Source organism: Calliopsis andreniformis, chromosome 9 (assembly GCF_051401765.1).
Source record: "Calliopsis andreniformis isolate RMS-2024a chromosome 9, iyCalAndr_principal, whole genome shotgun sequence".
NCBI classification, from domain to species: Eukaryota; Metazoa; Arthropoda; class Insecta; order Hymenoptera; family Andrenidae; genus Calliopsis; species Calliopsis andreniformis.
The window spans coordinates 13818731-13834191 of record NC_135070.1 but is presented as its reverse complement, the minus strand read 5'-3'; the positions used below and the strand labels follow the sequence as shown (position 1 = coordinate 13834191).

The 15461-nt window shown below is 41.1% G+C and overlaps 1 protein-coding gene across 3 annotated transcripts in view; it reads right to left on the bottom strand.

Annotated features, from left to right (window-relative positions):
- Positions 1–15461, bottom strand: part of LOC143183792 (cyclic GMP-AMP phosphodiesterase SMPDL3A) — a 36142-nt gene that overhangs the window by 14349 nt on the left and 6332 nt on the right. For 2 of the 3 annotated variants that reach the window (XM_076385512.1, XM_076385513.1), the window contains exons 2-4: positions 4810–4883; positions 3187–3258; positions 2029–2200 (exon numbers count right to left, since the gene is read on the bottom strand). In XM_076385512.1, coding sequence (XP_076241627.1) covers positions 2029–2200; positions 3187–3258; positions 4810–4870 — 305 coding nt within the window. In that variant the 5' untranslated portion in view covers positions 4871–4883. Of the gene's footprint in view, positions 1–2024; positions 2201–3186; positions 3259–4809; positions 4884–15461 lie in introns of those variants that run through there. The other variant, XM_076385514.1, reaches the window with a different exon arrangement.

Here is a 15461-nt window from a genome sequence, read left to right as displayed (position 1 = left end):
GAGAAACTTCGAACAGGAAGAAGGGAAAGTTTATAAGCCAAGTGGGATAAATGGTGAGAAGTAAGTAGCAGAGAAGTAGCATGTATCGCGTGAATATACGCGTCGCTACAACTTAATCGGCAACCTGTTAAGTTCAGAATGCTATTTACTGGGACGCTTTTGCAGTCGTGGTCGAAGCCATTCAAGATTGGATTTTCTCGCGATACAAGTGGACGTGTTTTAATTCAATTAGCTGACTTTCTTTCGCTACTTGTATATACATATAGCTACTACAAATTACTAGTATTATGTATATATAACTTCAGTTTTAATTTTTATAAAAAACATTTCCAGAAATTTAAAAAGGCAGATCTTCTAACTAACCCTATGGAATGTTCCTCTACATTTTTCCAGTTTTTTATATTCACAAAAGTTTACCAAGAGCTTCGGGTACAACAGTTTCAAGCACGCAACTGAATTGAAAGTTCAAATATTCGAAAGTTATAAATAACGAGAAATAGTTTGGGAAATTGTAAAGCTCGCGTGTGATTCTACCGAAAAATGTAGGTTGTTCGTGCAAACGTGCAATATCGACATTGTGCAATAAGTTGACGATGAAACACGATATTGATGAAATGTATTCGGAACACCGGAAAGCTCAGAATCGACCAGGTATAAACTCTACTAGTTTGATATCTGAGTTTTCAACTTGTTAACTTGTAAATAGGCTCTATGTCTGAATTACAGCAATTTATAGTTCATTAAACGTTTCTGTTAGATCCTAAATACGTTATAGGTAATTCACAGATACGAATATCCTCCACTATTACTTTTTGTGTTAAATAATGTTCTAAAATGCTATATGTATGTAAGTATATGTAATATTCCTGATAATTCGAAAAAAAGAATGATCTTATTAATGCGATCGTCATCTTAAGAATAATGAAATGTGGCGAGATGCATTTAAAAAATGAATATTATATCTACTGTAATGAAACGACTCGTTCATTTCAATTATTTTCTTTTAATGGGCGAGAAGAAGTGGTAAAAACCGGGTTGAATAATAGAATCACATTAGCGTTCATCAATCTTCGTTAGATTTCATGCGTCAAAGTGGAAATGACCGACAGCTCCGAGAATTTATTCATAAGTGTACCAACATTCGCGATTCACCCAGTGAATTGATTAAACCGCATTAAACTAGCAATTTGTACGGATTAATTTATACAGGATACGCGGCTGTATCAATGTCGCGTCGCGTAAACACAAATCCTTACGGCCCATTGCATTCTTGCTCCTCGAGTTCGCGGATTATCAATTATCGGATTAATGCTCGAAATTTCGCACTAAAGATCGATCAATCTTCGGTGATTTGTCTGACCAATTTACTAATTGCTCGCGAGCGTCCGTGTAATTATTCGTTAATTGCAATTCGTTGCTCGTCTAATCGCTTAGTAGTATCATGTTAAACCACTATGCCCATCTACCCGAAATTAACAATTTATTTGATTATTCTGAGTAATGGTTACTCTGGGGCTCTAGTTTCCGTAGATGTGCCTCACTCGAGAACAATGTTACAGATGCCACTTGCAGGCATCCAATTAAGACTACATTTATTATTCCACCCATTATATTCGGGAGCTTCTATTATACCTGACAGTTTAAACCATTAAGACCTCCGTCTCGCGTTATTTTCGATAATCCCGTCTCTAAAAATATCATTTCCTCATCCGTCTTAAAATAATTTCATTTCAGAAATTTCATTACACGAGGTCTTTAATATCATAATAGAGCGAACTCCCTCCCAATGAAACAATCTATCGCCCGCCGATCAAACGCGTCTTAAACGTTCAGACAGCCTTCTGAGCCGATAATCCCCTTAAGATTCGTTAAATGAATTTCCTACACCGCGATTACCGTCCAATTAACGTCCAGCAAACATAATTCCTCGCAAGATTCTTATCCGGTGGTAAAGCGATTTAATCGACTATGAGGAGACCAGCTATTCCACCCTCGCCACCCAACCAGTCTCTCAGGGAGCGTACCTACCCCGTCCACAGGACAAATTCGATTCCTTCGCCGCCATACGATCTCATCGCATTCACGGCTGATTCGATCAAGGCCCACGGTGAATCGCAGTAGTAAGCGCCGAACTCGCCAGCCACCTTTCTGTCGAGCCTCACTGGAACGCTATCGGCGTTGCTCCTCGTGTTCGAGCACACTGAAACACGACCGAACCAGTTGTCTGAGATAGGTGAACGCCACCGAGAACACGGGGACAAAAGAAGCATGGAAGAGAGGGCAGAGACACGGGGAAGGAGTGGCCTTTCAGCTTTCTGTTGTGCCAGCGTTCGGTCGAAAAGCATACGTGCTGTGAGAGTGCCAAGTGGTTAATAGTTGACGCCACGCAGCTGGGATTTTCATTTCTACTTCGCGTGTACGTTGGAGCTGCATTTATATTACGTCGTGTCATGAGCGGTGATGCTTCTTATTTTATGATCTGTTCCAAGGGAGTGGAATTTGTTTCAGGGAGTAATGTACTGAATATCACTAATTAAGTGTAATTCTAAATATTGATTTTCTTGGGAGTGAGATTATCTTCAGCGGTAGTATTTATGGGAAGATCTAATATAAGATATCCGAGGATCGGTGTAATAAGCAGAGAGTTAGTGATTTTATTAAGTCATTTTATATATGTTATGAAATTATAGGTACACTTGTCTTTTGTCTCGTTTTAACCTTCAGTCACTTTTCTATTAATTCTTCAATGTTCATTTTAAAGAAATACCTCTGTTTTGAAGTACCAGTCTGTCAGAAAATCCTCATTACTTATGGAAGAATGAAACAGAACAGGAACGAAAAGTTTTCGACCTGCAATACTTTTCCATCTGTTCTGCGATATCAATCACAGCTACGCGAACATACATTCCCGCTGCCATCGTCGCAGAACCTGAGACGTACCTTTCTGCACCCGACTGCAGGACGCAATTTAAAGTATCGCTATTCCATGCAAGCATCGTGCCAGCCAGACACGCTAGGTACTTTAAAACGATCGGTAAATACTGCGGGAATCGAGCATATAGACTCGACCCATGGAACACCGAAGACTGAATACAAAAGAGACTGTTTATGGCTGGCTGTCGAGAGACAAGGGTGCGTGCGTGCTCGCCTGGGCTCTATACAGGGGTGTGTAACAGGGGTACTTACTGCTCGGTGCGTTGCCCTGGGGGGCGGTGTACTTCGGGTCATAATGGATGTCGGTGATGTGCCAGAAATACCCTGCAAACAGAGAAACGAGCTGGTGTTTCCGCGTTTCGACCACTAATTGCGCCCCGACGCATTTGCATCCCTTTCGTCACTTTGCCACCCGGCTGCCTCGAGGAATTGATGTAAAGTCGCGGGCGCGGCGCGTGCTTTCAGGATCACGAGACGGTCACGGCGCACCGTTGAGAAAGGAACTGCGGAAGCGATACGTCGCAAGCGGAAGTTTCCAGGCTGGCGAGCAGGTTCGCAGAAGGGGCTCCATTCTCCTCGATGCAACGTGGATTGTTTCGAATTAACTGCGCGGACCGTTCCGTGGGAAAGTGAACAAGGCGGAGCCACTTCGCAAGGTAATTAGAACGGTGATCGATGCGACTATGCTGGCGGAATGTATCAAAACGGAGCGGCCGGAGTGAGAGAGATACGAATGCAAAGGGGCACGCGACTTGTAATTGTTTTGCTTTACGAGTATTTTTTGTTCAGATAAAGGAAGCTGTTTAAAGGTCTCTGATGCGGCGAATTGCGGCGTCTGGAATTAATGGTAGCTTTATTAGGAGCAGTATTCTTCATGCCTCATTATCACTCTTTTTTGTTCCTTTTAATGCTCATTTGCGAGAAATGTGTTGTGTCAAATTTTTAATTTAATTATACGCTTTGTTGGTACTACATTTTTGAATATGAAGCAGAAAAGGGGAATTTTAGACAAGTAAGAGATACTCGTTTTTAACAACTTTCAACAATTACTGGTCATTATAAAATTGTGAAAGTGGAAATTAAATTGTTATTAATTTAAAAATTATGTAGTCACTAATGACCCGTTTTAACATTAATCCAAAAGTAATAAGCGTCAGAAACTTGAGGGAGCTGTTCTACATACCAAAATAAAATAGAAATCATGAACAGAGGAATTGAATTTGATGCTTCACCTTCGAGCGTTAGTAATGTGTCTGACTTAAGGACTTATTCCCCTGTCAGCGCTGCGCCTGGTCTGGCTAATGCAGCAGTAGAAGAAGTCCCAAGGCAAGCACGTTTCTCTAAAGTGGTACATCTTTACTACTTAATAACACGGAAACGAAATCTCATCTGTGTCGGATACGCAGTTTCATCATTCTTCATTTTCATCTTATTATGCCATGTAGAATCATCCCCTCAAACTTCTGACACCTGTTGTTGAACATCTTGCATAATAATGAGGGTGAAAAAGTAACAGCGTACCAGTAATTCCCCTGTTCAAGAATAAGGTCTGCCTAAAACCTCACTGCAGGAGATGAAAGGCTGGGAAAATTAGTGGAAGGTATTACTCTCTCGTCATCGGCAAGTAACATTATCGAACCACGTACTTAGCGCTTCTGCGTGATAGACACGTTAACCCCTTCGTCTTCAGGCACACGACTACCGAATAAATTCTCCTGGCATCTTCCTAAAAGGGCATCGGCCCACTTTCGACAAAAGTACCTCGTCGTTTTAATAATTGACAACCACCGTGTAGGCAGCGTGACGCACGCCACGAACGTGTGCTCGTGGCGTAGGGAGAAAGTAGCACAGTCACGTATACGAGCATTCACTTACCTGTTTTCCCTTGTACCGCGCATAGCCACGAGAGCAGCATCAGATAGTCGCGGATCATCATTCCGGGATTGGATCTGCAATCATGTAATGGTCGCTTGAAAAGTCGGCCGAAGTCGGCTCGCGTCTGGTTCGACTCGGAGGAACGTTTTATCCGGGACAATGGTAATTCCGTTGTCATTCGAACCGCGATTTGAGGATTAACATAATTTCGCGGAGTCGGGATACGCGCGGGTCGCGACTTGATCCTTATGAAATTTCACGAAAGCGATTTATCGCCAACCTGTCCCTTCACGGGACAGCCTGTCGACAACGCCAGCTTCCAGTTTTAATCCTAGATGTAATTCTTCGCGTTGTAACCGTGGTTGAGAATGGGTGAGTTGGGATGTGAGTGGCATGAAATAAAAGGGATGGTTCTTGACTTTGATCATGGAAGGCTAGCATTAAATGTGCTGACTTATATAACGAATAACACTGTTTCTTTAATTTTATGGCCTGGCTAATGGCAAGGCACTGTTTGTAGTTTGAATTCATTTACAGGTAATTGTGTCACCACTATTGGCGTTTCGCTGCAACCAAGTAACATGGCTGTTAACTAGCATAAATTCATTTTCAGAAAACTATTCTACGGTGATGTTCCAATAACTGGCCGTTTGCCAAACCTTTAAACATGACCAACCCTTCTATTTTAGGGTACTGCTGGAGGCGAGTAACCGTTGCAGGGTATTTGAAGGGGATAGGATAATTGCTACCACGAAGCTGCCAATGAGAAATAAAAGTCTTCAGAGCGTAAATCTAGATTGTGTGCTGCGCAAAACTATTTTGTCTGAGGCCTAGTTCTGGAGAAACGAACGTCGTAAAACAGAGTTTACAGGGCTTCTTTAACTGCGAGACGTCGTAAAAACGTAGACGGACCAATAACGTCTGTTACGAATTGTTTGACGATATAACAATGTAACAAAGACCTGGCGCAATGCTCGGAGCGTATAAATGTGCAACGCTGAGAATAAATTGTACTGAAAAGGAGCAAACAGCAGTGACATTTCCAACGGGGTAAATGAATAATGATCGAACTCGCGGAGCGTGGCGTGACGTAAATCAATTGTGATAATCCAAATGAAATTAAGATGTGGAGATAGAATAATATTTTCAACCTGAAGAGTGGAACAAATTTACAAATATTAGAGATTCGTTAAAATGTAATTTCAATCCTCTGAAACGGATTTCATCTCAAATATCTCCAGCCTCACTGAACGATCAATATCAGGATCTTAAATAAAACATAGGCTAGCTTAAAGTGAATAAGAATTGAAGTTAAATCTATTCCGCGGATTAAATAATAAATGCTGACTGAAATTTAATATCTGGATGAATACTTCAACACGTATAAGTGTTAAGCAACTCGATACACAGAGTTTAAATGTTCTACTATTTCCAACGCGTTATCCCCTCGCGATTTCATCTACGAGAATTACCAACGAGCCTTCGTGACCATGTGCCACCTTTTTATTTCAAATTTTTACCCCCGATGGATTCTACCTTTATAACCAGATAATCAGTAAAGATCATCTGCGTTTACCCTCTCTGACTCGCTATAACTTCTAGTTAATAAATTCAACCTATCTCTTTTTCTCTTAGTTGTTTCGTGCCGCTTCTTAAAACTGCGCTTTATATCAATTGAAATAACAATTGCAACTAGTAATCCTTTATGTGATTGGTGGTCGTTTGAAAAAATATACGTGGATTTAAGAGTGGAGATTATTTTATGCCTTAATTTTTCAAGCACATGTAAGTATCGGTGAATGAAAGTACATGTACTTCGAATTCTCTAAGTTATTACACGTTAAGTGGAGAGGTATTTATCGATATCTGAATATTGCATGTGAAAATTACACAGCAGTTGCTAATGGAAAAAAAAGATTTACTTATCTGCTAGTTAACTAGGTTGATTAAAATTAAAATGAACTGGTGAACTTCTAGTCACGAAGCGTCACATAAACTCGACATACGTGTGCCTGACCGATATGATGTGCGTTTGTAACTCTGTAGTACTGTAAACATTGGAATTTTTATTAGTAACAGCTTATTTTTTCCAATTAAAGTTCTATATTATAATAAAAATTGTATGCATGTAACAAACATTGTGAAGTCATGCAAAAAGAGTAAAATGTAATTTTCAAATAAATATTCCGGGAACCCAATATCCCGAAGCATATTTTTCAACGAAAATATATCATAAATTATAATTTTACATGTATCTAAATTGATATCGCGATATCAGCTTTCTACTGATATAAATTTTTACGATCAAACGAACAATATTGAATTTTTCTCGTGATTAACAATAATAAAGGAATTCTAATTTAAATGGAAAATTACATTTTATATAGAAAAAGCTTATTATTTTACTATTAATTTTTGTGCATTTATTAAGAGCACACGAAGCACGAAAGCAAACGAGTCAGGTGCAAATACCACGGTGCATAGAATCGCCACAGTTAATCTTGGGTCGAGACCCCAATTTTCCGATCAGATAAAGTCCCACACACAGTATGACAGTGATCGTTACTGCCCATGACGTGTTTTGAGAGCGCAGGCTGCACTACGTTCAAACACAGCCGTGTCCTTTGAAGATTTAAGCTGAAGTATCGGTGCAATCGTGTCGATAAACTACAAACACTGAAGAAGACTCAAAAGGGCCACACAGAGTGTCATTAGTACCGTTTCACAAGCGTTTCTGTTCACATAACAGCGATGCATTAGCCAATGGGAAGATACGGAACACGAACCACGCAATTAATACCTAGCTCGTTCGCCCGTCATCTTTTTTGGCTTGCTGTCTGACTACTGCCATATGTGCTACTGTTCTTGCATGAGTTCAGAATCATCAAGCTCCTATGTAAACTCGCGTGCAGACACGCCCTGCGCGTGTAACGATACTGCTAGTTGTCCATTCCCGAAACGACAGTAAGTCGACCAATTGAATATCGTGTGTGATACCATCACGTGTCGAAAAATACATAAATAGCAATGTCTGTTGGCTGGTGGATTGCATTATCCTCGTTGAAACGGTTTCCCGCGGAAAGAAATTATCGAGGTTCCGCGTCGCCACGGAAATACGTGCATTAGCGCGAACACGCTGCCGATAAATACGCAATTTCATTCGAATTTTCTTGTACCCCCCCAATTCCGAGCAGTAAATTCAAACCGCCACACGTGATTTGGTTTAAATGCGGAATGAACGATCCTGGATAACTGGGTTTCGTTATTGTAATCAGAGAGGAGCAAAAAGTTACCGCCTGTTTATGTAGCTTTGCGATCAAAATACTAATTAGCTTGAAATGATCAATTTCAAATTTTCAAATTTTCAAATTTTCAAATTTTTAAATTTTCAAATTTTCAAATTTTCAAACTTTTGAATTTTCAAATTCTAAAACTCGCAATTTTTAACATTTTCAAATTTTCAAATCCTCAAATTTCCTACGTTTTAACTATCTAATTTAGAACAACTAAATAGACTTCCCAGAACGTTTCATGCTCAAAGTTTCAAGTCCCACTGCTACTAAAACCGAATAGCCTGACGTGAAATACGTAACCGGAACATGGGAAACATATTGTCAAACATACATATGCGTCTTCGAGTACGTATTCGAAGATCCATATGCTTCCGCCATGCGATCATCGTCGGTGCAGCGTCACCATATTCGGTTAGTCGAGTGGCAAACGCGTCATGGTTCAGTAAATGGAAAAGCCCTCGCACGCGTCGCGTCCCTTAATCCAGTCAGGTTCTCAATTGAAAAGCAGTAAAGTTCCGGTCGAAGTGATCACGCTCCACTCCATTATTAACTCGCCGCGTTGGCCCCAATGACTCGATTCGAACAAAGTACGTAATCTCGGGGTAAAACTCGAAGGTCCTTGTACACCGACTTCCCAGGGTTACGATACGTCGGGAGCCGCTCATCATTAGTCGTCTAATTAGTCAAGCATGACTAATTAGAGTAAACTGCGCGATACGTACCACGAAAACAGTCGTTACGTCTAATACTGTAAGAACTCCTGAGATTATTGCAGCATCAAGCCTTGATCTAGGTTATTATGTATGTATAACGAGATTATGAACGTTCTCTAGCTTAGCTTTGAATTAGGGGCTGATGCATTATTGGAGAATAATCTCATGGAAAATGATCGTGGATTCAACAGCGGAGAAATCTTGAAACAGGTGCAATTAGTATGTCTATAATAATACGTAGATATTTCGCAGAATAAATAGATTCTGATACAGATTATCTGAAGCGAAATATAAGCAACAGTGTAATAGGGATTTAATCGTTTTTAACGCTATTATAATCTAGGTACAGTCAAAGAAGGAGGGACAGAAGGAGCTTGCAAGAGGATTGCATAACACATTAAACAATCGCCACTATCGCAAGTGAAGGAAGCTATCAACGCTCTCTGGTATTACACCCTGTAATATTTGGATGCCAGGAGGCGTAGGTGAACCACATCAAAGATAACGCTATCAAAATTAGCGGGTGCCCGTCAAAGAGCGAAATCCGCCCTCTGCGCAGCTGAGGGGGAACAAGCTAATGCATTCAAAGGAGAAACGAAGAAGAAATACAGACGGCCTTGATCATTCAACAGGCGTTAATTTCTAGCTGGCGCACGTACAGCGTGCCACCCCGTTACGATTCTTTTTACCGGCGAATTTATTCCTCGAACGTGGCTGGCACCGCGACAGATGTACACTGGAGATTTACGTGAGCTTCCAGCGAGAGCAGAGCACACGCTTAGGGCCAGCCCACGCACACGATCACGCCGCGATAATTAATGGCTACTTTTAAGGCGTTCTAAGCGTGTCGAAAAACCGTCGAGACTTCCTGTATGATTTACGATCTACGCGAAACGAGACTCCACGCAAAACAGATCTCTCTTTACCGAGGCACCTGCCTTTTTGCGTCATCTGCATACGTCGCGTCGTCTGTGCGTGTACTCATGCCTTTGAAACGCGCGCCCGTGCATATGTTAATTTCTGTCAATTAATTTAACCGTGTTACAGTATCGTAACTAATACCTCCAAAGTGTATGAATTTGCTGAAGGCAAGCTTTGACCATTTTGAAAGTATAAATGGTTATTTTAGATATTGGTCTCTTTGACGAGAGAAGAGGAAATTTTTTAAGAGAAATATTGTATGATTATATATACACGGGTTTACAAGTTCCTTTAATATTTTACTTTATTTATTACTCTGAAACATGTCCATTAAGAATTATATATTTTAATAGAAAATTTCGTGTACCGTGTCGAGTCGTTATTGAACTTTATTAGAACAAAGAGTAAAATATCCTACATGCTACGTTGGGAATATTAATTTAGTACTTCGTTAGTGTCATATTTCCAACATTTTTACTCGATGTTGTACTGTTTTTTTGCATCGAATCAAATTATAATTGTAATTAGAGAAACGACTTTTAAGAGCAGTTTTGTGATTTGCGCTCCCCTTCGCTGTAATATATAATACTTGCAGCTTTTAAAATAAGAACATTCAGTGACAAATTTTAACGGAAATGAAATCTTCGTCGAGGACATTAGCTAAATGGCGTCTCTGGCTCTCATTGTTAAATAAGCCCGCAGTGCTTGGTATTTCGGTGCAAACGGTATAATTATCTCGTTGTCTTATGCTCTGATTTAAGGCGATGGAATTATATCTTAAGGAGAATTTAACCGAGAATAATTTCCTGTGAAACGGGAGAATAGGAACGCGACAAGACAGACGGGTTATTGCGCAGCCTCCACACTTGGCGAAATGGAATCGTCATTGATCGTCCTGATCGAAATTTCATAGGGCAATCGAACGAATTTCTACTTAAAATTACATTTCTTGCCAAATGACAATCGAATTTACAAAATTGGCTCGCTCGTCCAAATATAAGTGGCACTAGTCTTAAAGAAATTCAATGCATTTACTTTTCCATTTTAGGAATCTTTTCATTGCAACGATTTCGAAAGTTGCTGTAAAAATGCTAAAGAATAATGTTAGAGAAGTTATTACAAGGTGTACGACAGATACAAGTGTAACTAATAAGAAGAATCAAAGATTCTCAAGAGGCTGATTAAAAGTTTTTCCCTTGCATGTACGTCTACAATCTGGAAAATCCAGAATACCTACAGAATAAAGGGAAACAAGACAATTACGTGGAACTTGAAACTACAACATTCTATATATTTCTCCAACTGAATGTCCCATTCTTCTATTTCACTGTCCTCGAGCTATTTCACAATTCCCAGCGTGATCACGTCGCGCTTTCCTCCTGTATCCTTTGCAATTTGTCGAAACTTTTAATTGCAGTGCCTGTAACTATTACTAATTTATTTTTGGCCTGGATTACACGCGCGTTCGTTGGATAAGTGCTCTCGATGCAGGACGACAGGGCGACAATAAAACGTGCCAGAGCCGCCGCGAAATGACTCGGAAATAAATTCTCGAACAGGCAATATCGTCGCGACACTGCCGAAAAAGCGTTCATCTCTCTAATGTCTGTGATTCCGCCGATGCTAATGCGTCCTTTTTTCCTAACTCACGCTCCTCGTACGATAACCCTCTATCAAGGGGATTTCCCATCCCTTCCCTTACTTTGCCATCTTCATTTCGCGGTTATTGCTACCGTATTAATCGATTGATATCGACATGCCGCGAATACCCTTTCGACCATCGGACTTACCGCACCATTACGGTGCAGAAAATCTCCGGCAATATCGAATCGTACTAAGCTAAATTGCATCCATAGACAAACACATCTGGATTCTCGCTCAGGCGAAAACGAAAAGCTTCAATGGTTACGAGTATAATTGCATTCGTTACTTTGGATTCAATATTGTGGACTCTGGAGAGAGGCCACGGTGAAACATGTGAATACTTGGATTAAGAATATTTAGTTTCGTTTCGATGTGTGAAGAATCTGGTGAAACTCAAATTTAGAAGACTCATTGTGAAAAACGCAAAATAAAAAAATCCAGGAACAAGGTTGCGTGAAATTTGAGCCGTTTAGAATATTCTAGATCGCGCTTGTTATTTTTCGATGAAACTTGTCTCTAAATTCTGGGCGCACACCACTTCCTAATTAAGGGACTCAAATACCTTCTTGTACATAGATTGCCGAGACACTAGAATGGGGGATATACTAACAAGGAAAGTACCCTGCCCAAGTAACTTCCCCAAGTCCCTCTCTAATCTTGATGTACTTTCGCAAGTTAATACTGTAGAAACCTCAGCTACTGCCCACGAAATGGCCGTCGTGAACACAATAATTCCAGGAAAACAATTCATTAAATGTAACTAAAATTACTATTCTACCGAATCCCTTCCCCCAAATCCGATAGGGATGAAAACAGTGCTCCTTTGTGAATTTTTAATCCCATCAAATTTCGCTCCAAGAATATCATCGCCAATCCCATCAGCAGTTACCACCGATCGGTCGATAATTGCTAACGCTGCATCAACGACCCTACACAACGCAATTGTCACTCGTTCAGAGTGAGCAGAGATATTTGATTTAGCAGCGGAACACCGTGAATATTCGCGCGACGAACCAGGAGCCAGCGTGGCGGTGCTCGCGGCGCGAAATTGGCGTGAAAACGTTGCCAGAAAAAGAAGGGGGAAAACCGCGGAAAAGCCGAACGAAAACATTGGATCACTCGCGTCCGCGACTCTGTCACCGATTGCGAACTTTATTTTCATCGGGCGATGTTTATGTCGATTTAATCGAAAACACGGTTCACGACTCGAAGTTTATTCCCGTCGATATATTCCCGCGATAAAGTCTCCCGACGACGTGGCACGTAAACAACGAGAAGGCCGGTTGCTGCAGGAATTCCGGCTAAAAACGACGTTACACGACGCGCAGATAGTTCACGGGGGTAGTTGTCCAATTAACTAGGGGCGCTGCAGTAAATTCACGAGGGTTCGCGGCGAGAGGGGAGGGTAATAGCGGAGGTGTGCTCCACTCAAAAGAATCATGATTAGAACACGGATTCGGCTCACCAACCGTACCGTTTCACGGCGAAATACCGGCAGAAGGTGCCCGACGGGGGTGGAGCTGCAGCCAGGCCGAAGAATTTCCTGCACCGCATTCTAACACGCCAGGCGATCTATCTATATCGTTCCCTTTTAATGCCGCTCACCCACTAGCGCCAGGCTAAAAGTGTACAATCCAGCGCGGCTCAGAGGGATCCGAAGCCGTTCGATTCCGTAATACCTGCACTCCCTTTCACTTTGTGCAGGGAGACCTCTTAAAACAAGCCTGGAAAATCATCGGATTACATTGTTCCGTTCAGGCTTGTGTTCGATAAGTTGACGGCGCTCTGGCCACTCCACGATGAAATCAAATTATAGAAAACGTTTGGGGTGGCAGGGTGTAGCCTTTTACGTTTTAAATTAGCTTCAGGACACACAGGCTGAAGTGTATTCTACAATTATGCTTTGATGGGAAACGCTTTATATTCTGGTTTACAACGATGAGTGCTAAATTGTTTATATTTTATTATGGAAAAGCAATATCGAGACTTTGGTATTAATAAGGAAGAGATTCGATTAAAGACTATTCGATATTTATACGTCGATTTCGAATGTAATACTGTACTCATCTGTGATGTGAATTATCCGTGTTGCATGTCTGACTATTTATAGAGGTGTTCTACTTTTCTGCTTTATCCTTCTGGAAGGCAGTTGCTGTAGGAGATCAAGAAATATTTCATCAAATAGTGAAATACTTATTAGGCGATGCTCGAATATCTGTCTGGTGCTCGTCCTCGTGTCTCCTGAAGTATTCATTTCCCAACAAGCGAACTAGCACTTTGCTGCTTCAAATACTCGTGTGATCAGTATTCGATTACACTTATATCCTCCCCCTTATCAAACCCAAATATTTGTTCCTCAAAAACATTTTTCTGGAGAATTCGTCTCATTCTCAGTGGAACCACGTCTGCATACGCAGCAAGTTACCAGATATTCCAAAATCCTGAAGAAAATATTATTCTCCACTCTCGGCTTGCCTTCTCCCACGTAGAAGCACTTCTTCATGTTCCAGTCTACACGAACATTCCATTTGATATCCCACTTCACTCCACTCGAAGTAGAATACCATCCACACCTGCGGCGCCCAAACAACGTAGCCGTCCAGTCAGCAAGTATCCAATCAACGACCCCTAAACACTACCATCTCAAGTGCAGGCATGTTTCACGGTTTCGACACGACTTGGATTCCGTCGCCGGATGTTTTCGAAGTCGCTGCACCGTGAAACGATTACAACTTGCACGCGCGGGGATCCCGCCCCGCTTGCGTCGCGGGTAATTGCATGCAGGATGTTCGGTTGCTCGGTGCCAACTGGAAGTTTCTGACGACTTCCGTTTCTCGCACAAAGCCCGACGGTGTACATGCGCCGGTCCATACGTGCACCTTTGATTGGCGACAGGCCAACTTAGCGAGCGTAACAGTCATAACGTCAATCAGGGCCGCGAGGACAGAGTAAGAATTCAGAGGGGAAACATTCGGAAGAACTGAATGGACGAAAAGGATTCGAAGGGTGGAACAGAAAGGGTGGCCGTTACGTCAGTAGATGGCGTTTGAAAAGGCAATTCACTTGGATTGGCGGAATAGAATGCATGAAAGATTGATTTTTGTAGAAAAAGGAGCCAGTCAATCCTGACCCTTGGTTGTTACCGTGTCAGTGTTGTAAGATGTGGCAGTAAGGCAATTTATCTCTGTTATAAGGAAATCTTTAATGTACGAAAGCTACCTTGCTTCAGTTTATCGGCTTTAAATTTCAATTATCCGTGGATGAGGAAGATTATAATGACTCCGTCACGCCAGCTGAGGGTTATCTCATCAATCCCTGTAATTTTCATCGTAATTTTTTAAAATCAATCTTCGTTATTGCGATACACTTTTTATTTTTGCAATTTTACCGTTATTAATTCGATGTTGAAGGTAAAATTAAGTGTGTAACAAAAGTCGGTGAAGTATGAAAGTTTCAGCGAGTTGAAAATTGAACCTTCAAGGATATTACGTGGAAGGTGAAGTGAATTGTCCCTCTGAGCACTAAAGATGTTCTCGAAAAGAAAGAAACAGAGGTAGCAGTGGGATTTAAAGTTTGATTAGAAAAAACTCAGGCCTGGAATTATTTGTTAGATGCCACGATAATCCAAGTCTGCGAAGAAGCAAGAGTTTTGAAGGCGAAAACATGTTAAGCAAAGACCGCAGCTTCAGTAGGGCCGGTGAGAAGCTTGTAAGGAGAAGCCGGAGCGGTAATAAATCAACGCTATATATTTTCACCCGCTAACAGATGGAAGATTCTTGGCGAAACTGGGCCAGATCTTCCACGACATCGGACGGTTACTCATTTATTGGGTTGTGACAGTTACTGCTTCGCCCGCACATTCTTATATTTAGTTTCTTCCATCGCTACGTTTCTCAACTTCCACTTTCTCAAACTTTTTCAATTTTTTTACAATTTCCTATTTATAGATAGGAAGGTAATGTATTACCTTCCCTCAACTGTTTAAAGAATTCCTTGAATATCTGACGATATTTTTCAAAATTTCTATACAATTTTCTATCTATATTACCTTCACTAGACTGTTTAAAGTATCCCTTTAATA